This window comes from Rhinolophus sinicus, chromosome 14 (assembly GCF_057876585.1).
Source record: "Rhinolophus sinicus isolate RSI-liver-muscle chromosome 14, RSI-T2T, whole genome shotgun sequence".
NCBI classification, from domain to species: domain Eukaryota; kingdom Metazoa; phylum Chordata; class Mammalia; order Chiroptera; family Rhinolophidae; genus Rhinolophus; species Rhinolophus sinicus.
The window spans coordinates 62,720,183-62,742,640 of record NC_142514.1 but is presented as its reverse complement, the minus strand read 5'-3'; the positions used below and the strand labels follow the sequence as shown (position 1 = coordinate 62,742,640).

Sequence of the window (22,458 nt, the reverse complement as noted above, 5' to 3'; positions counted from 1 at the left end):
ATACAGTTAGAAAAGCTCATAGAGGTTAGTTTGCAGCTACCCTTAATGGTATCTTCTGAGTAATGTGGTCAATGCCTTTGGAAATGGACGCTGATGATTTCTTGTTTGATCCAGGTAGAAAGCAACAAAGTTTATTTTTTAGGTAGCAATAGATGAGATTATCCAGAAGATCTGAAGCAGTGAAAACAGGGCACTGATAGTTTCTATATGCTAAGTACATAAGATACATGCATATAATTATTACTATACTGGTCACATGCATATTAATTTTTGTTACATTATTATACAGGATGAATCACTTTTATGTCTCAAAACTTGAAACTTAGAGTGCCTGGGGTAATGGGTCGGACAGAGTGGAGAGGAGGGAGAGGGCAGACATGCTGACTGAAGACCCTGAGCCCAGGCAGCAGGGGGAAGGGAGTGGTGATAAGTCAGTTCCCATGCAGTGCCTTCACTTAGGGTGGTGGGGAAGGCAGCTGTGGCCATGGTAACTGGGCGTCTACCATGGAAAACTCTGAGATTTATCGTAGAGTCCTTCTAATGGTTGGGGATTCCACATCAGATTAACAAATATGTATTGAATATTTATTGACCTACCAACGTTTGGCTACTCATTGTTTTCTTTGTAAATTTTAGATCAATCGAGCTCCAAGCTTTGGAACTGATCAGAAAATAGACTATGATGTAAAAAGGGGAGTGCTGCTAAATGCACTGAAGCTACTAAACATCAGGTAAAGTATTGCCTCCATCTTTGGGATTTTTTTCCCACCACATTTAACATAGAATGATCATTTGTACTTAGGATTGACATGTAATCTTTTGTATTTTTTACTTTGAATTTCTTGATCCCATTCTTCAAACCCATTTAGTTTTTTGCTTTTTAAATACCTTTTCCTCATTTCTAGTGCAGTTTTTCTTTCTGTCCATTTAATGCTCTGAACCTATAGTAAATATGGTTAAATTACAGTGTTGATATAATTATTTAATATAGAGTATGAGGTTGAATTGGAGAATGCCTTAGGAAACCCCCTGGATTCTCTTTCTCACCTTACAAGAAGAAACTAAAGCAGAGAGGTCATTCAGAAAGTAAAAACAAAACCACGTAGATTTCCTCCTTTCTGTCCAGAGGTCTTCGCATTATATCCTGCTACCTGGGTAAACAAAAAAGAAAGGCAGTTGGTAATTGAGGATTAACCTTCCCATTGAAAAGCATACACAGGATTTCCTTCCTTTTTAAGGCCAAATGATATTCTATTGTATATATATGCACCACATTTTCTATGTCCATTCATCTATCGATGAACGTTAGGTTGCTTCCACGTCTTGGCTATTGTGAATAATGCTGCAATGAACAGGGGAGTGGAATATCTCCTTGCATCCTAATTTGAACTCCTTTGGATATATACCCAGAAGCGGGATGCTGCTTGCAGTGTGCATAATAATGGATGGCAAATATACAAAATGCTGTTATGTGGGAAAGCTTTTGGCTCATTATAAAATAAATCTGTTAGAAGTTTAAACTGGTCATGAAGTAGTGAGTTGTCTGCCATTATAAGTATTCAAAAAGCATTTAGGGTATTGGATTAAAGGACCTCTGAGGTCATATAAGATCAGTGATTTTATGATTTCAGTGGATTGTAATTGTCATTTCAAGAAGTCTAGAAAAACTGTCTGATGCTTCCAAGTATTTACTTATTTTAAATGTTTCCAAGCATCTAGCTGATGCCTGATTGAGAAGTGCCTTTATATGGAAAGCATCATTAAAAAAGAGCTCGACATACAAACTTGTTTAGAAATTTTCATAATGGCTCCTTTTGCCTGATCAAAGAATGATTTGCCTAAATTCTACTGATATTTGAATTATTTCAATTATGTTAAAAGAAATGAATAGAAAGGAAAGAGATGTAGAATGGGAATTTTTTGTTTATTTAGCTAATACAAGTACATCAAGTATTTTAAATTATTTAAGCAATAAGCCTATACTTTTTTTTTTTTTTTGCATTTAGTGTTATTGTGCAGGTAGGCCTTGTATTTTTTTTTTTTTTTTTTTGGGCATGTCTTTTGAATTTGCCAATGATGGTACAAAAATCAGGACCTTATCTACAGATGTTTTTGGTCATCTTAAAAATGAGATATATACATTTAAACTGAGTAGTTTCCAGACTTAAAACTAAGGGAGAATTGGAGTTCATCTTTATTATTTTTGTTAGTGTTGTTCCACTAAGGAAATTTGGCACAATTCTTAGCATTTAGAGCACATGCAAATGAAGTTTAGGTTGCAGATGCCTCTTTTCTCTCCAACCAGATGGAGAACTCCATGGGCATATATGTGTTAGGTTTGTGTTTCACTGTTTCTGGGTATGGGATGGGCACATCATGAGAACATAAGCAGGATCAAAGAACACTAGGAAAATTCTTGCCTGTTTATTAAATATTATTGAGTAATTGTCATATGAATTACTTTAATTTTGGATAGGATAAATTGTTCCATGATTCTAAAAATTCCTATTTATATTTAATTTACTCAAACTATTGCAATGTTTGTTTTTTCATTTGTGTTATCTTTCTACTCAAGAACCTAAATGGATTTCTATTGCCTATACTTAGTCTTAAGCTCCTTTCATAATATGACTTAACCTTAGCTTTTCTATCTTAATTTGCTATTTCTCTCCAACTCAAACTGTTTTAGTTAAGCTGATAATCTCATTATTTTTCTCATATATCTGGCCCATTCTCACTGATAATTTCTTTTATTCCTTACCCTAATGCCTTTCCTTTACTGCCTGTCACTCAAATCCTGTCTCTTCTTATGATATTTTCCTTTTAGCCCAAGTTAATCTTTTCTTTCTTTGAACTCCAAGAGGAATTATAGTTTGTATAATACATGGCTTATCACTTTGTTTACTCTCTGATGCTCTGTGCTGTTTTACTTGGACTTGGCTGATTTTTCTTTTTGATTTGATTTAAGCTCCTTGAAGTCAAGAAGTATATACGTTGGTATTCTACCCAATTTTTAATACAATGCTTTACGTATAGTATGGCTCTGTATATACCTCAAAGTTCATTTTGTAAATATATACTTTTCGTCTCAAGGAAACCCAAAAAGAGTGTAGATTGCTCAGGGTATTCCATCACAACCCCTGGGAATACAGAGCCTTATATCGAGGGGTCAGAATTGATCTCCTTTGTATTTAGATGGCACAATATAATTTGAGTTCAAATTCAAATAATTTTTCTGAAATATTAAGATTGGTGTCTTCAGAGACAAGAGAGCACAAATGGAGCTATGTGCAGAACAGGTAAAAGAATAATAAGTAAAAATAATAACAAATAGTAAAATAGTAATATGTAAAACAAATTTTTTGATAATAAAAAGAAAATCCAGTTGTATAGTGGGAGTATTCATGGGTTGATAAGAAGAATCTTTTCTTCTCCATAAATATTATACAGAATCCTTAAAATAGAGTCTAGAAAAGATAGTCATAGTCCCATGAATTCTGTGGGTCTGAAATACTCTATTTGTTGATTAGATTAGATTACCTGGCCCTTATTTAGAACTACTTCATTGACTACAGGTATATGGTGTTTGTAGCATTTAACACTACCCTGCCGTTGGAACTCTATTGTCACTGGCTGCCTTTGCGTTCTCTGAGTTCACTTAACTTTGAGTATTCCTCTGTCTTCTCCTATGATTTTACTTAGTTTCTTGCCCCTATGTGTCATTGTTCACTGTGTTCTTGCCCCAGTCCTCTTATCTTCTGTTTCAGTCTCATCCATTTTTGTGGCATCGTTTGTGAGTCAGATACTGGAGTCCCAAATCTGTACCTGTGTGTAGTGAGGTGTGTATCGGAGCTCCTGTCGATAGTTCTGTCCCACTCTGGAGCTCCAGTCTTGTATTTGCAGCTCTCTGCTGACCATGTACAATGGGTGCTTCTGGGCTAATAGGGGCTCAGTAAATACATAGTGAGAGTCACCTGGCCAATGAGGAAGTAATTAAATGAATGAAAGGATAAATGTCCTGATGACACTTTAAATTCAATATGACCAAACTTGAATTATCCTCTCCTTCAGTCATATTCCTCTTGTTGGGTTTCTCTCTTTTTTCTAAGGATATGAGTTACCTCCAACCCACAAAGGCTAAATCTAGTCAGATATTTAATGTACATTCTTAGCCTGTGTTGTACTAGAAGCTAGAGATACAAAAATGAGTAAAATTTCCTCTCTTTCAGTAGCTCAGTTATTCAGAGGGACACTATATGCTCATAGAAAAGTACATACAATTATAATCACTCAAACCGGGTTCTGTCCTTCTTTGCTTTGTGAGTTAATGGCAGAACCATCCACATAAGTGTCCAGGCTAGAAAGCTGGGAGTTATCTTTAACTCCTTCTTTTATTATGAATCAACTGAATCCTGTCAATGTATGACTGACTAATACTTAAATTTTTAGTCTCTCCAAGTTTAAGGACTTCTCATTTCTCTCCTGGATTATTTTACTGGTTTCTTTTCTTCTTCTAGCACTAACCTCCACCCCATTTTGCAGCTTCCACTCTGTTGCTCTGCAAGTCATTCAACAAATGTTTACTGAGTGTCCCCCACCATTGCAGCAGGTGCGGGGAATTCAATATCTACAATGATGCCTAGATTTCTGGCTTGGATCACTTTTTTGACAATACATCATTTATTTACATAAAATTTTTAAGTGAGAAACAGGTTCAGAGTGATGGAGGAAGGTAGAAAGAGAGACAGTTTGGTTTTAAACATGCTAATTTGGAGGTACTTTGAGTCCCAGGCGAGTGGTTAAATGGGAAAATTGATATCCAGGGCCCCAGAAGATAGAGATATCTTTTGACTGGCATCCATGTACAGATTGCCCTTGAATCTAATGGATGAGAGCGCACGGTTGGAGTGTATATATTGAAAAGTAAAGAGGGGCATGGGCAGAGCCCTGAGAGATGCCAGCTTTGAAGAGAGATTTATGAACTCTGATATTCTCATCACATTGTTACCATACTATCAGATAAACTTGAGACATTGCATCGAGGCATTTCGATCTTTAGATTACATATAAGACCGTGATTGATCTGGCCCTTGAATCTCTCGCCCATCTGATCACTTTTTGTTCTTTTCCCTGCCATGGAGTTAATTTTTCTAATAACGCTTGTGTGGTGCTGTTTCACATCTTTATGGTTGTGCATGTATTCTCATTTAAATGTACATTTAGCTTTGTCCCTCCGGTGAATGTCATCTCATTTTTAAAATTTTGGTAAAATATACTTAACATAAAATTTACTACCTTAACTGTTTCTAAGGGTGCGATTCAGTGGCATTAAGTACATATACATAGTCGTGCAACCATCACCATCATCATTCTGCAGAACTTTTTTCATTGTGCAAAACTGAAACTGTACTCATTGAACAATTCTCTACTGATTGCACCAACTGCATGGTAGGGAAGACAGAGGAAAGAAGTTCAGAGGAAATCTACCTCACAGCAGGGTTTTTCCTATGAAAGTCAGACAGCTGTAACTAACTTTTTGTGATTGGGCAAAAATGAGGACTATGCAGATGTTTTCAAATAAATAATGATGGTTAGGCTAGGATTTCAGTCAGAATTGAAGATACACTAAAGAGTGGACAGTGTAAGTGCGAATTCTTAAATATAAATGGAATTGGTTGGAGTAGGAGAAAGGAACCAACATTTATTAAGGGCTTATTAATGTTACCACAAGTTAATCTTTTTAAGGACTGTAGGAGGGAAACACTGTTATTATTTAATAGACTCAGCAGGTAATTAACCCTAGATTGTACAGCTAGTAGCTAGTAAGTTGCTAAACTGTTTCCATTTTATCCTGTTACCTTCAGAACTTCTATTTACTATATTTGATAAACTATTAGATGAATATAATGTATGTGAATTTATAATTTAATAAACATTGATTCCTAGCCTCTCTGTCTCCTGTTCTGCTATTTCTCCTCACAAGGTAAGAGCAGAGCTTATTTGAATTCTAGAATATGGTCTTGTGTTTTATATTTTAGAACCAGTGATAAAAGGAGAAACTTGGCCAAACAAAAAGCTGAGGCTCAAAGGAGGCTTTATGGTCAAAATTCAATAAAAAGGCTCTTACCAGGCTCCTCAGACTGGGAACAGCAGAGACATCAGTTGGAGAGGCGGAAAGAAGAGTTGGTATGAAAATTTTGACAACACACATGCAATTTGAGTTGCATAATTCATTATTCAGATTTTATTTGTAAAATTTCTTCATTTCTAGAAAGAGAGACTCGCTCAAGTACGAAAGCAGATCTCTAAAGAAGAACATGAAAATCGACATATGGGGAATTATAGGTAACTGCTTCCTTTTTTTATAGACTGTAGAAGTGAAGTGTCAAAACAATTAGTCGATATTTTTTAACCTCTTAGGCTTCTTTTAGGCACCGTTTATTTCACTCTGCAAAAGTGCTTTCCATTGAATATCTTTCCAGAGTGAAAACATCGTCAACAAGTAGGTGGTTTAGACTTGGGAGAGCTGCTAGCCAGTCTCAAGGGTGGTTGTGTGAGGTCTTTTAAACCTAATATTATCCTGTGACCTCATTTTATAATGTGGTATTTTAGTAATGTGGTGTTCTTTCTGTCAGTTCAAGGTGGTTGCTGTACTTTGTTTTAAACTCAGATGTGTCAGGAATCAGGCAAATACTGAAAAATGTTTGTAGTAGTAGGTCTGAGACAATAGGAAGAGTGTGGCCTGTACTGAACTGAACCACCCCCCCGCCCCCCCCGACACACACACACACACACACACACACACACACACACACAGTATCAGCTTTGACAGGATAAAAGGGGACTCCTTAAGCTCCTCTTGTTCATAGAAAGACTGCCTCTTCTCCCAAGCTTTGACATTAGCTCAGCAGAATTAGGAGGATTAGGGGCCACAGAGCTTCTTGCGTTCATGGTAAGACAGTCCTTCCTCGCCTTAACACCATCAGCAACAGTGATGAGAACACATTTCCTATTACCCTGCCTCTACCCAATTCTCTCTACCAGAGGGGCAGATTCCTCCACCCCCAGAAAAGATTATCAGGATTAATCTCTGCATTCTTGTGTACCTCAGTAACCACACTAAATCCTAGACTTCCGAGTTAGCCCGTATCACCTAAACTGTCTCCCCTAAAGTTCTGTATTTCTCCAATATGCACAATTGCAATTATTTCCCAACCTCCTCCCTCCAACCAAACCCTTATACTACATCTTCTGGAACTGCATGTTCAATAATAATTCTCTAGATAAACTTTAATTTGCATGTATGACACGTGAAAACTTATGAACTTTTCTATTCGTGTTTATTTCTAGCACGTAGTAAAGTTACTGGCCGAGTAGGTGGTCAAAGATTATCTATGGAGTTGACCTTAACTCTTACACTATAATAGCTTTTTTCGAACAAGTTGTTTTATCTGATTTTATTGTAGGCTAATTTTTTTAAACAAGTTGTTTTATCTGATTATATTGTAGACGAATTTATCCTCCTGAAGATAAAACACTACTTGAAAAGTATGAAAATTTGTTGGCTGCTGCCTTTCAGACCTTCCTTTCAGGAAGAGCAGCTTCATTCCAGCGAGAACTGAACAATCCTTTGAAAAGGATGAAGGTAAACAAATAAGTGTTTATAAAGAGAAAAATGAATTAAGGGAAAAAATACGTCTTTAAAAACAACCTGCCTTAGTCCCACTTATAAAAATATTTTACTTTTAAGACGCACATCCCTTCCATTTTAGCAGTTGGTAACATTTTGTAACCAACCAAGTGATTTCAAAAATAAGATGTTGTCTAACAGGACAAATTATTCAGTAGAGAATGTTGATACTATGTTGCAACATCAATTAATTGTAATAAGCATGTCTTATAACAGATATATGTATATGTAACTGAACAAAAAAAAATCCATCGAACTTACCAAGTGGTTGGTGATGCTGTCATTATTTGTGTTGTAACTAACATTATACAGTATTTTTTTTTCCTGATAGTGCATAGACCTGGCATATTAGAAGTAATGAAAACACACACACACATGCACACAAGCACCTCCCTACACACACACACACACACACACACACACAGCAATCAGTTACCTTATAAAAGGTCTATCAGTTATCTATTGCAGCATAATAAACCACTTCATTTATTTCATTGTTCTACAGTCTTGGCTAGGCTCACTTGAGTGGTTTGTCTGCTTGTCTTGATTGGAGTGAATATTTATCTGAAAGGTCAGCTGAGGCTGGCAATCCAAGACAGCTTCAATTTACATGTCTGGTGCCTCAGTTGAGATAGCTGGAACATCTGGGGAGTTAGCTGGGTGGCTCTTACTCTCTACTGTATTTCCCTGAAAATAAGACTGGGTCTTGTATTAATATTTGCTCCAAAAGACTCATTAGGGCATCTTTTCAGGGATGTCTTATTTTTTCATGTACAATAATCTACATTTATTCAAATACTGTCATGTCATCTTCTTCTGGAACATCGTCATAACATACTAAATGCGTCTGTCTGGCTGACAATCTTAACTGGGGCTTGTTTTCAGGGAAACATGGTATGTGTTCTTCTCTCAGTAGGATAGCTAGATCTCTTAATATGGTAGCTCGGGGTTCCAAAAGGGAGAATTTCAAGAGGACACGCCCAGTGTGCAAGCGCTAATCATGCCTCTGCTTGCATTGTGCTTACTAATGTCCCCTTGGGCAAATAACTTTTGTGGACCTGTTAAAATTGTTTGTACTTTACATTACTTGTCACCTCTTTACAGTGATATACCCCCAGTATCCTATTACACTGAGTGATTCAAAAGTCATGATAAATATGGTCTTTTCATTCAGATCTGCAACAGGTTATAAGGCACTTTCAAACTGTCTAGACCTAAGAGATGGAAGCAGAAAGAACATAGTATATACCCCAATGCTCTTTTCTCCCAAATTTCCCTTTTGACATTTAGAAGTTTGTTGTTTAAGTGCTATATGTTAAAATTTTGTACTTTTATTTTTGTTAGGGATTTCTAGTTTAGTTGATTGGTGTTAGAAAGCATATTCTGATTGCAAACTAGTAAAATGAATTGAGAATTGCTTTATGTCTCAATATAGTACTTATTTTAGTGAATGTTATAAGTCTACATGGAAATAATGTGTATAGTACAGGTGTTAGTTATAGCGATTTACATGTCATTTAAGTAAATTTGGCTAGTATTATTCAAATATTCTGAATCTTTTTTATTTTATTTTGTTTTATTTTTTTGGCCTACTGGATATAGCAGTTACTGAGAGAGATTTGTTAAAACTTCCAACTGTGATTGTGGATTTAATTCTATCAATTTTTGTTTCATATACTTTGAAGTTATGAAGGTGTCTTCTTAATGAATTCACCTTTTCTATTTCATGCTTATGAAATGTTTCTCTTTCTCTTGGGTAGTACTTACTGTCTTAAAGTTTACTCTGTATGATTAATATAGCCACCCTAGTTTCTTACACTTACTGTTTGAATGTCATATTTTATCCATCCATCCATTTATTTTCAAGTCATCTATGTTCTTATATTTATATTTCTGGCAAATAGCATATAGCTGGGTCATATTGTTTTAAAATCCAGTCTTTTAATCATTTTACACAATTGCTGGTATAGTTGGGTTTATGTCTGCCCCCTGCTCTTTTTTCTCTATTTATCCCTGTGTTTATTATTCTTTTTTGTTTGTTTTCGCTCCCTTTCTTTATTGTTTTGGACACATAGACACATCAATTGAATCAATAGGATGAGATATTTTTGCAAACCATATATAGAATAATGAATTAATAGCCAAATATGTAAAGAATTCACACAACTCAATAACAGCAACAAAAAACACATCTGATTAAAAAGTGGGCAGAGGAAGTAAATAGACATTTTTCCAAAGAAGACATCCAAATGGCCAACAGGTATATGAAAAGATGCTGTACATCACTGATCATCAGGGAAGTGCAAATCAAAACCACAATGAGACATCACTTTACACTTGTTAGGATGGCTATTATCAAAAAGACGAGTGACGAGTATTGGAAAGGTTGTGGGAAAAAGGGAACCCTTGTACATTCATGGTGGAATGTAAATTGGTTCAGCCACTGTGGAAAGCAACCATCTAGGTGCCTGTCAATGGAAAAATGGATATAAATGATTTGCTATATGCATACAATGGAATATTGTTTTGTGATGAGAAGGAAGGAAATCCTGTCATTTGCGACAACATGGATGGATCTTGAGGACATCGTGCTAAGTGAGACAAATCAGAGAAAGACAAATACTGTATAATGTTACTTATATGTGGAATTTAAAAAAGCCAAACTCTTAAAAACAGAGGAAAATCATGGTTGCCACAGGCTAGGTAGCTGAGTGGAGTAATAAGAGATGTTATCTAAGGTTCCAAACTTGCCACTAGTAGTAAATAAGTCCCAGAGATCTAGTGCACAGTATACTGAATATAGACAATGATGTTGTATTATAATCATTAAACTTGCTAAGAGACTAGATTTTAATTATTCTAACCTCAAAAAAGAAATAATAATTATAGAACTTGATAATTATTGATAGAGGAGCGAACTATCCCTACAATGACAATTATACTCCACTACGAGTATATAAATGTATCAAATCATTATGTTGTACGCCTTAACATAATGTTATATGTCAAATATGTTTCAATCAAAAAATATAATAAGAAATATTGAACTGGGTCCAGGCTGAGTTAAAGTTTAGTTTGCCTCTGATTTCAAATGCCTTGGGGGTGAAATCTAGTCAGTGTATGTTGCAGGCCTCCTTCTCTCTTGGTATTTAAGAACAGGATGACTACAGAGAATTATTTCTGGCTTTGCAATCCATGCCTCCATCCTCCACTATTTTCTACTCACTCAGATTGCTACCAGAGAGACCGAGGTGAACAGAACCAGCTCTGTGGGGCTCCTCTAGATGTCACACTAGCTCACATGACCGTATGACCATAGAAAACTCCGTTGGAGTCTCTTTATCTCAGCAGAATCTCTGCCTGTTCTAGACCTGATCTTTGCCCAGTCTTTGTCCTGACTTGACAAATGACCCCAATGTAGAAAGTGGGCCACTCATCTCTGCCAACCTAGGAATAACATTTCCCTCTTTGGTATTTAGTTCCCTTATAATACATTTATCCACAGCTTTCTGATGTCTTAAAAATACGATTATTTAGTTTACCTGTCTTTTTCTAGCTGTTATGATGAAAGTATTGTCTATTATGACCTCCTTTCTCCTAAACAGAAGCAGAAGTCCATGGGTTTCTTTTTAACTATTTTGTGCCTTAGGATTCATGGTAGGGTTATTATTTAATCAAACTTTATAACAAGAGTCTTTTGGTATTTTAATAGCTAAATTTTCCTACATAGGTATGATGAGTAATTTATAAATTTCCATTGCACAGTGAGATTTCTAGTTGTATTTTAATATCTAAGCTTACCTACATTGATATGAAGAGTAACTTCCATTGCACAATGAGGTTTCTAGTTTCTTCAGAAATTTTTTTAAAGAGGCACTGAAATGTAAATCATGTAAATCCAGATGCGGTGTTTTTATTGATTGAACAAACAGCTCAATGAAACATTTGATTCTTTCATTATAGCTATTACACTCCTACTGCTCTGGTTTGCTCAACATTCACTTGGAAGTTATGTATTTATAACTTTTCCCTTTGATTTCAAAATGACTCTAGAAGAGGATAAAAGAAGGTATTAAGCTTATAGAATGAAAACTTTACATATGGTTCTGAAGATACTTTTGTGCAGTAGTTAAGTTTTGAAAGTGTTTTATTAAATTGTGCCCATTAACCAAATACTAATATTAGATTGTTAACTATTAGGCCAATCATCAGTTTTCTGTCTGAAGTTGTAATATTATTTTGCACTAATCAATATAGAAATGATTCATAAAGTTGTGGTCTGGAAAATTAGAGTGATTTTTAGAAATTTTAAAGTGTCTCCAACAGGCTCATTATTGACTTATTTTACTCTCAGATTTTAATAGTGTGAAAAAATGTAAGGGTAAATTTGTTTATGATAATACATAATAGATTTTGGCTATGAATTATTTACATTGTCAGATTTTAGTGAAAATGTCTTCAAGAAAGTTTGTCATGACCCTTTATTACTCATTTGTTCTGAGCAATCTTTATTAAATACAGAGGGTGTCAAAAAATGTATACACATTTTAAGAAAGGAAAAAAAACTGTATCAAAATTGTAATAATATATACTGATAACAAAAGATGAATACAAGTCATGCATACATTTTTTGTGGCACCCCCAGTAGTTTTAGGAATCCTTGTACACTATGTTTATGGAGATTGATGAATTCAGAAAACTTCTGGAGCCCATTAATTATCACAATTTTAACGAAATATCTTTTTCAGGAGGAAGATATTTTGGATCTTCTGGAACAATGTGAAATTGATGATGAAAAGTTGATGGGCAAAACTGCCAAGCCTCGAGGACCAAAGGTGCAGTACCTCTGCTGTTCTTAGTATCCAAGTCGATGCGCTGAGGAGCATTGTTTTTCCCTTTCTGTTTCTCACTACAGGAATGACTGGTGCCATTTTCATGGAACTGTATGGACTATGTGTCCAGTACAGATAGAGTAGGGCAGATGATCTCATTTCACACACTTACAAGTTTTGTTGTGTTTGTTTCCTTCATTTACTGGATTCTTTTTCTAAAGCTAGTGAAATCCTGATGAGTCAGGGCCTAGAGGGAACTAGAACTAATACCCTTATTCTGTCCTCAGTATTAAGTTTTGCTCATATCTCTAGACATATGATTATCAGAGAAGTATTATAGATAAGGCAAATCGTGACTCTAGACATCCTCATCGTTAGCTGACCCAGCAACACTAAAATTGTGTAAGATAAAGTCGGTAGAGTTTCTAGGGTAAATAGAAAGCTGTCATGCAGGCAAAAACGGCATGTGTTTGCTTTACCTTTATCTGCTCTGTGATTATGACATCCATGTGTTCTTCTGTTATGTGTCAAAGTCCTTGCTAGTAGAGTCGGGAAAAGTTGAATTTGTAAAATCTTGGAAACTTTTTTCATTCTGGTCTTTTTTACTTTATGTTTCAACAATATTAACTATCTCTATATCCTTATACACATCATGCTCTGTTGTCCTGTCATGCTTTTTCCATGCCTCTGGAATGCCTGCTTATTTTTAAAAAATCATTTATTCGGAGCTTGATCAATTAGAGACCCCCTCCTAATCCAGGTGAACCATTGCTGCCTTTGTGAAATCTTCCCCACTCCCTCAGTTAAACTTAGTTATTCCTTCCCCTGCTTCTCCTGCTGTACCACAAATAACACTTTTATAGAATAGTTGTGACAAATAATTGCTTGCGTGTTTGTTCTAGTATGAGCTTGTAAGTTCCTTGAGGGCAGGAAGTATATTTTCACCTTTACAACTTGAGCACCTCGTACTGCATCTGGCACTTAATGGGTTCTCAAACACCATTGTTAAATCTGTTGAATGTGTCCACAAAGACCTCCCTGGCTAATGGAAGAGCAGATAGGCAAACCAGAAGCTAGGGTATATGGTGGCAAGTACTATAATAAAGGGAGTGAAAAGTGCTGCAGCAGCATAGAGAAGAAAGGGATTGGTGGACTGCGGATAGCTTCACAAATGCCGTTTGAACCAGGTCTTGAAGAATGAGTCGTGCTATAAATATTTAAGATTGGTGGAAAGAGGTAAAGGGGTAGAAGGAAGGAACATTAAAGGCAATCACATGAGGCACGACACTACACAGGGTGTGAGAGAAGCACGAAGACACAAGTGGAAATTCTCAGAGAGTAGAATGGTACATGATGAACATGATGGAGACCAGAGACTTTGGATATCAGTCAGACACTGTTCTTTTGAATTATATCCTCTCTATTGAAGAATTGTGGAAGACGTCATTGATAATTCCTTTGGAACAAACATATTTTAGAGTATCTGTAAAACTGAATACCTTCGTGAGTCTGCTTCATGTTGGGAAACACTGGGAAGTTTCTGAGTTTTGAAATTCAAGTTTCTGAATTATTGAAATTCAGCAAATTGTACGTGAGACAATTAGGGGGCACAATATTCATGGCAGAATGGCAACTGCAAAAGCCCTGAAATGGCCTTCTGTGCATTCTGTTTTCCTTTGCTACATCAAATAAGACTTATCATCCAAGCCAAAATGTAACCTACCGGAGGGCAGAATTCACATTGTGTGTTGTTTTCCAACCCCTTTTTTTCCAGGCAAGTAGTAGGAATTAACAGTTATTTGTTGAAATGAACCGAATTGGTTAGTTCCTGTAGTTATTAATACCAGCAATATTTCAAAGTGGTTGAAAGCTGCATAATAAGTCTGAAGTAAAAGTGTTTAAAATTTGATTAACTTTATTTACATTGAAGGTCTGGAGTGAGCCAAACTTCAAAGCAGACTTTCTTTTTTAGAGGGATGCTATCACATGCCAGACATTGATTTTCAGTGTCTTTACTGGTAGAAGAATAATTGAAGATAATCAAGATTAAATGAGATTTGTACTAGAAGAAAAAAATAAGTTTTCAATTATTTGAGAATCTAAGAGATATTAGCTATAAAAATAATAAATACCACAAAAAGTGTTATCATTGTCCTTTTATTCAGCTGAGTAGTAGGTACATGGGTATCTGTTTTATTATTCTTTACACCATTTATATATTTTTAAATTTATGACCCAGTTAATAATAAAATTGAACATAAATGTAAGTGGTATGGTTTGCATCATAACTCAATGCCAGTTTACAAATTCCGTTTTGTAGTTAAGGCATTGTTTAGAGTTTATGCTGCTGTGACTTATTAATTATTGCCTGAACAGTGTATTGGTCAAAAAGTCCCAAACGTATCTATGGCACAAAGCTTCAGCTATCCGTTTCCCCTTGTGATTCTTTATAGGGTCGAATAACTCATTATGTAGTCAAACTCCCTAAGCAAAATAAAAGCTGTTTGCCTACATGAAGGAAGGCACTGCTTGCAAGCCTGATTGTGCCAGTGTTTCTTTTGGGTACGCTAGACTTCTGAAGAAACATCCTTCTTCTAGAATTCGTATTCCCCAAGACTGTTGAAATGTTTGATGATTGTGTTACTGGTAAACGTTTTTATGCATATCCCTTTGAACATTGTTAGTGCTCAGTAAATACTAGACTCTCGAAAGGAGAATATACATTTAAACACAAGTTGGCACCTTAGTGTATTAAGCTAGTTCCCTGGCTTTGGTTATTTTTCATCCTTTGCAAAGGCAGTAACGTTAAGAAGATCACACTTTGGCTTACTGTGTATTCCAGGCACTTCATGAAATGCTATTCCTCTCTTTACCTTTCATCCTACACTGTAAAATGAGAGGATATATACCTTATTTCAGTGAAATCCCATGGTCACCAAGGAGTTCATTATGGTGTATGCTAACATCAAGACATTTTCGTTTGATTTAACAGAGAATAAGAAACATGTATACAACTGCGGGAACTTTTCCCAGCAGGAATAAGGGGCATGTGGTGTGTGTAATAAATAGTCTCTTAAAATGACTAAGTTACAAAACTGTCTTGTTCTTGCTTGTGCATATTCTTTCTGAAGTGAAGCTGTCTCACTTATCTTTTATTCTTTCAGCTGGTATCATTGGAAACACTTTGGAAGGTTTGAAGACAAGGGATTCTAATGGAAATATTGGAACATAATTGCATAGCATTTGAATCTTTACAGATTTACCCTTCTGCATGGCACCAATCCTCTTAAAAAAATTCGCACCATACTGATTTTTACATTATATCACTTTTTTTTTTTTAACGTAGCATGGGCAATAAAAAGCTATGCTATCCTATTATGGCCAGACCCTATGTGTCATAGTTAGGAATCTTCTGAGAAAAGATGTGTAAGTTGTTCATAACCAATTTGGCGAGTGGATAATTTTTTTATTTGTAAAAAATGTTCACAGCAAATTAGACATGTGAGGAATACCTTACTTCTTTTTGTACATTATTTGAGTAAATAGGCTCATAGGCTTCTACTTTAAAATGTGGCCTTTCTGTACCTACAGTGGTTTATCTTATCGTGGTTTATCTGGTTGTTGCTTTCTTGTTCTTTTGCTTCTCTTGCCCCTCCTTCCCCTCCTTTGCTCCCCTTCCCTCTCTCTCACAAGCATGCATACATATTTACTGAGTGACTGAACATTAATGATACAACAAAGGTACATATCTGAGTCTTGATGAGTAATGAGTAATCTCTCTTGTATGGAATGAAGAAAAAAACCGATTTATGTTTCTGATTTTTATATTTTTATCTCAAATAATTTTCATTTATTTTGTTATTCTTTGTTTGCTTGTTTGTGATACACTGGTCCTTTATTCGAATTGTGTAGAAACAGCATTTTCCTCGTTGTGACTGAACTATATCATTTAAACAAGACTGTTTTGCAAAAACAGAACTATTAGTGAATTGCACTGTAGGCTAATGGCAGCACTGTAGGCATAGCACTTTGGGGGATTTTTAGTGAGAAGCAGCAAGCGTAAGTGGGAAACTGAAAATAGTAACTAATCATGTTAATAAGCCTTTTTATTTGAATTGCGACAAAATAACACCTTTCTCTCTATTTTAGCCTCTGTGTTCCATGCCCGAGAGTACTGAGATAATGAAAAGACAGAAGTACTGCAGTAGTGACAGCAGTTACGATCATAGTAGCAGCTCTTCAGAATCAGATGAAAATGAAAAAGAAGAGTACCAAAATAAGAAACGAGAAAAACAAGTTACTTGTAAACAGTCCGATCACTACAAATTAATGCAACAATCCAGTAAGTTAATTTCTTCTCATTTAGTTGTTGTATGAAGACTTATGGAACTGAAATTATGGAACTCAATAAAAGGACCTTGGGCCAGATGAACCCTTGTCATGTGTGAGGATATCTGGACTCTATCCCACTTCCTGCCCTAACCATCCTGCCATCCCTTTTAGGGTCTGCAAGTAGAAAACAAAAGGGTTGAAAGAAGGGTCGCTATAGTCCATTCTTCTATTTTTCATAGTTTTTGTTAAGTCCTAGATTTTTGCATGGATTTATAAAATTTGCCTCGTGGCTGATCTGCTGATTGCATTCTTTTTAAAGCTAATATATTCTCTCATTCCATTTCCTGCTTTCCCTAACTCTGTCACTCATTTTGTTGTGTATTATCTACATTTTAAAATGTGTGTATCCAGGCATTTGACTTGAATGTGTGTGTTAGCCACACAATTATGACATAGTTTTGTTTCCTTCCATTTTCATCATAGGTAAGCACTTAAGTCAGAACTTCTGGTATACAGGAAGTATGCAGAAGACTAACCTACCAGCTTCTCTCTCTCCTTCCTTTTCTGCTTCCTTTTGTTCTGCTCCTTTATTTCTTTTCACCTTTTCTTTCTTTTCCATTCTCTTGTCTTTTATTCCTTCTTCAATCCCTAATGTTCACTCCTGTTTTCATGATTCTTCTTTCATTCTCAAATGTCCAGTGTGGGGTCGCTGTTTGCCCAGGCTCAGTTGGATACCCCTTCCTGATGCTGCCTCCAATGCAAGACTTCCTCTTAACTACTGTCTCTCATATCTCTGCCTTATCCTTCATTACCCTAGGGCTCCCCTAGAGGGACTGGTTCAATGGTGCATAAACACAATTGTGAGTCTGTTGATCTCCAGCAATCGTTTAATATGTTAGCTTCCATGATAATGTGTATATTTAAACCTGACCTTCCACACGAATGGCAAAATGCATGAGGAATACAGAACTAACAAAGATTTTAGTGGTCTTTTATTTACTTGCAACTTATTCCATAAAGATACCCGCTAATGTTCCTGTCTTTGAGGGTTCGTGTGTTTGAAGGGAAATAATGTAGTATTATGTTCCATTTCATTTGTTTCATTGTTTACTCATTTAAGATATGTTTATTGAGCACCAGTTCCAGAGTTTGTAAGCTATTTTATCAGTTATTTCCTTTTTTCTTAAAGACACCTTAAGTACTCTGTGTAAGTGTGACTGTTTCTCTTTTGGAAGCTGGGTTTGTTCTGCTAAGATTTTGTCCATTTTTTAACCCCTATTAGCTAATATGTGCATCCATAACAGCATGAACTAACAGAGGATAAAGGGTAGGGCTGAAAAAAATTGCTCGGGTCCCCATAGCTCTGAGATTATTCTTCGTTTGGAAATCAATAGGTTAATAAATTGAGATTGGACAAATGGTATATAAGAAAAATGTCTTTAAGTGTGAATTATCATTTTTATGTTAGTCGAATTTAATTAATATCTTTTTCCTTATTACTATATTTTATTTTTATAGTCATTAGTAATTGCAACAAGGATTTCACTTTGTTTTATATTCTCTCTTTAATCTTACAATAAGGAATATCATAGCCACAAACCCTCCTTGAGTTTTCTGTCCAAAGTGATGCCAATGACAGAGGACAAAATCCAGATTATGTGTAACACTTTCTGTTAGTTAACTTAGGAAATTCTAACTTGTTGTAGTTTCAAATAATATATTTTGGTTTGATATAAGGTAGTCATATACAAAACTATAAAATATTTTTTCACATAATTTGTATATGCAAGTCAAAACCATTTTTTTAAAGAATTTCTTTCTTTTTTCAACTTTTTTTGTTGGGGAATATTGGGGAACAGTGTGTTTCTCCAGGGCCCATCAGCTCCAAGTCGTTGTCCTTCAGTCTAGTTGTGGAGGGTGCAACTCACTGGCCCATGTGGGAATTGAACCGGCAACCCTTTTGTTCACACTCTAGCCAACTGAACCATCTGGCCGCTCCCATTTCCTGTTAATCTACCTAAATATCATTGGCATGTCTAGGTACTTATTTATTGTCTGAAATTCCAGTGTATGCAGGGGAAAAATGTGATTCTTTGGTGATTCAAGAGAAAGGATATTTTCCTTCTATATGTATGATCAGATTATACATGTCTCAACCATCACCTTAAGCCCTGAAAGAGGGCAGGGCTCAGGAGTAAGTTGTAGTACATGCTTTTGGGTACTTTCTTAGTGGAAGACTGACCAGTGGTATGTATGTTCCCCACACAGCCCTTGTCGAGAAACACTATAATTTAAATAATAGTGTGATTTTCAGGTTCAGAAGAAAGTTCCTAGTTGGAACAAATGGAAATTATTTAAAACATTTTGTATAGCTTGAGTGAGTATACTTTTTTATACTCTTTAGAACCAAATGAGGAGTATTGGGCTTATTATCTATACAAAATATCCTTTAGAAATACGTCCTAAATATATGGTTTATGTCCATTGCCTTTATAAAGGTTTAAATTTTTTTCAACAGCTAATGAAGAGAAGTATTTGGGTATTCAACCTGCCTTCATGTGAGTTTTATTAAATTACTTAATTAATGTGGATTGATATATTCCCCAAGCAAAGAGAGAATATAGAACAGAGGATATATAAAATATGTGAGCTAAGAAAGATATAAATGTTGATAATATTGATTGATATTCTATTTCCCTTTGTCAGGAATCAAAATACCTGGACTAGTTGGTTCTCTCTTTTAAATATTCTCAATATACATTTGGGAAGTTATTCTATGGTTTTCTCTACTTGTTTGTTCTTATAACAAGCCTTTAAATCCAGACATTTTTTTCTTCACTTAAACCATTTACTATGGAATTTAAATCTAGTGTTTTTATTCTTCTCTCCTGTGAATAAGAAGACTGTATATGTCTAGTTCCTCTCTCTTGTAATAACCAATTATATATTTAAACTCCATTGAGGTGATCTTTGTTTTTCTTCTCTTTTATTTTTTCTCATGGGCTCAAAATTCTATAACTCATCTATTTATCCTGCCCATTCTCTAGACTCTTTTCGATTCCTCCCGATGAGTCTTGCCGTAAAATATTCTGTACACAAATTCTAATAAATGACCAGTCCAATCCCAGGGTATGGATAGTATGGTTTTATATAATCCAGGGATAATGGCTAGAGAGAGAACACTGGCATTAGATAGGTCAGGATTTAAACCTGAGCTTGGCTACTTTCTTGTCATGTGACCTTGACAAAGTTCTTTCTCTGAGCCTCCAAGTGATGGAGGTTCCTCCTTCAGAGATTTCTGTGAAGATTAGCATAAAAGTGTAGCACCTAGTAGGATGCCTGGTTTATAGAAGATGCTACGTAAGTGTTTTTCTATCTTGTCTTTTATGTCATGTTTCAAGAACAGAACATTAAAGTACTGTTTAAGTATTGTTCTCATGATAGCCATTCGTCATACATGACAGGGGTTCTGCACCAAGTTCACTGTTTAAATTGAAGAATTAACTCCAAACTCATGTTTTCATGCCTATGCTTTGACATTTAGTGCCACACTGCTACTCTGTGGTCTGATTATTCGTTTATATAGATGAAATACAGTGGGAAACTTTCAATAAGGGCTGCTATATTATCCCTCTTCTCCATCATGAATAGGCTCCATAAGGCGTTCATTCAGTTGCCCTCGGTCAATCTCTTCTCAGTCACCTTCCAGTGTGGACATCCGCCCCTTTACTGCTCAACAAATGATATCAGCATCCCGGCCAACTTCAGGGTCTCGGTCACATTCCTTAAACCGTGGTTCCTCCTACACAAGGCATCTGCCTCATAGTAATGATGCCAGCTCTACTAACTCTCAGATGGTAAGTCATCTACCTCACTCCTTTGAGATTATAGGAAGCACTGCACTCAGGATTAGGTGGCAGAGAAATCTGCTGGAAGGAGGACAGAATGAATCTCAGATCCTTTCTATCATGCAACTCATGGTCTCCTGGGGTTTGGATTAGTCAATCTATCCTAGTCTGTAACTTAGTCCAGACTCTTAAAAGGCAGACTTAAGTATATCACAAAACTTGAAGATGGACACTGAGAATAGCACTTTATTACCATGGAGTAGGATAATTTTTGTTGAAAATCATCTGAGTAAATATATGATTTTGCAGTGTCTTGTGCAGTATATCTGTAAATCTGGGGAAATTTTGTTGTATGAAAGTTTTTCCTTAATGGGACTATTAATTAATAGGTTAAAAAGTAAGCCATTGATAAATTATCCTTAGGACACTGAAGGACAACATTGTTTATGTTTTCTGTATATTAAATTTACATATAGTATTCCCTTAGTATGAATCCAAGATTCAGTATTGAACAAGTCAGTGAATTTATTTTGCAACCAGATTTACTTGTAGATGCTCAAATAGATAGCTTCAAGTACCTTCACATAGACCAGGGATTTATTTAATTTGTTTATTTAATGTGGATGATGTTTCCCAGTCAAAGAGTGAAAAATATAAAGTGAATCAATTTCGCTTGGTGACAATGTGTGTTGTTTTTTGTTGTTGTTGTTTTTTCCTAATCAAGAATTGCCTAAGGTATATAGCAAATGAAACTTTTGATCAGGAAGTCTTTTTTAAACACTTATATTTTTATTTTAGTATTTTGAGCTAAATAAAATACAACTGTGTGGAAGTTTGAAAGACACTCTTGGAAAACCACACCCATTTAATCCTAAGAATTTAATTCTAAGAATAAGTGTAAACAATTGTTTTCTTCCTTTTTCACTGTTTTTTTTTTCAATTAAAAATGTATCATTTTTACCTAGAAATATCTTTCAGATTGTAGTGGCACAATGAAATAAGACCCCCTCCAAATATCTGTATTCTTTCAAATTTAAGAGTGAGTCTTTGCGGCAACTGAGAACAAAAGAACAAGAAGACTATCTAACAAGTCAGACCTTATTTGTTCTCAAGGACATGAAGATCCGGTTTCCGGGAAAATCAGATGCAGACTCATTACTTCTGGTGGAAGATGTGAGTATTTGATGTATATAAAACTCCAAGGAGCTCATACCTTTTTATTCTTAGAATATTAAGATTTATTTCCTGATGACATTATTCTGACAGTAAACTTAACTGATGTTCTTTTCAACCTCCACAAGCTTTAGAAAATACAGCGATTATTTAATTATGATTCATGAGCAGTGAGGTCACATTTATAATCAGCAATAAAAAATATCTTTCAGTGTATAGTCCTATTTTAATGATGCAACTGTTACATAAAGTGAAAATAACTTATGTTAAATAATTCTTGGCTTAACAATTAAAGAAATATCAAGTTAAACCTGCTTCTATAAAGATTTAGAAAGATCTAATATAGAATGAAATGCAATGAAAAGAAGTGGGGCCATAGGCATAAAATGTCAAGAATATTTGAATATGACACTCTGAATGGTTTTGGTCAAATTTTGAAATGGCTTATGTTGTGTGTATTTTTCTTGTTACACACACCACCCAGTGGAACATTCTAAAATGGCAGAGTCCTAAAATTCACATTAAAGTAAATGACTTCTTTTAATTTAGAAAGAAGGTGCAGCCATTTAAATGTTTTTGGTGA

The 22,458-nt window shown here is 35.4% G+C and overlaps 1 protein-coding gene across 2 annotated transcripts in view; it reads left to right on the top strand.

Annotated features, from left to right (window-relative positions):
- The window catches only part of TTLL7 (tubulin tyrosine ligase like 7), a 120,444-nt gene that overhangs the window by 70,655 nt on the left and 27,331 nt on the right, over positions 1 to 22,458 (top strand). For both annotated transcript variants that reach the window (XM_074335041.2, XM_074335042.2), the window contains 8 exons: positions 637 to 731; positions 6,039 to 6,186; positions 6,272 to 6,345; positions 7,510 to 7,645; positions 12,439 to 12,525; positions 16,672 to 16,864; positions 20,506 to 20,711; positions 21,741 to 21,875. In XM_074335041.2, coding sequence (XP_074191142.1) covers positions 637 to 731; positions 6,039 to 6,186; positions 6,272 to 6,345; positions 7,510 to 7,645; positions 12,439 to 12,525; positions 16,672 to 16,864; positions 20,506 to 20,711; positions 21,741 to 21,875 — 1,074 coding nt within the window. The remainder of the gene's footprint in view (positions 1 to 636; positions 732 to 6,038; positions 6,187 to 6,271; positions 6,346 to 7,509; positions 7,646 to 12,438; positions 12,526 to 16,671; positions 16,865 to 20,505; positions 20,712 to 21,740; positions 21,876 to 22,458) is intronic.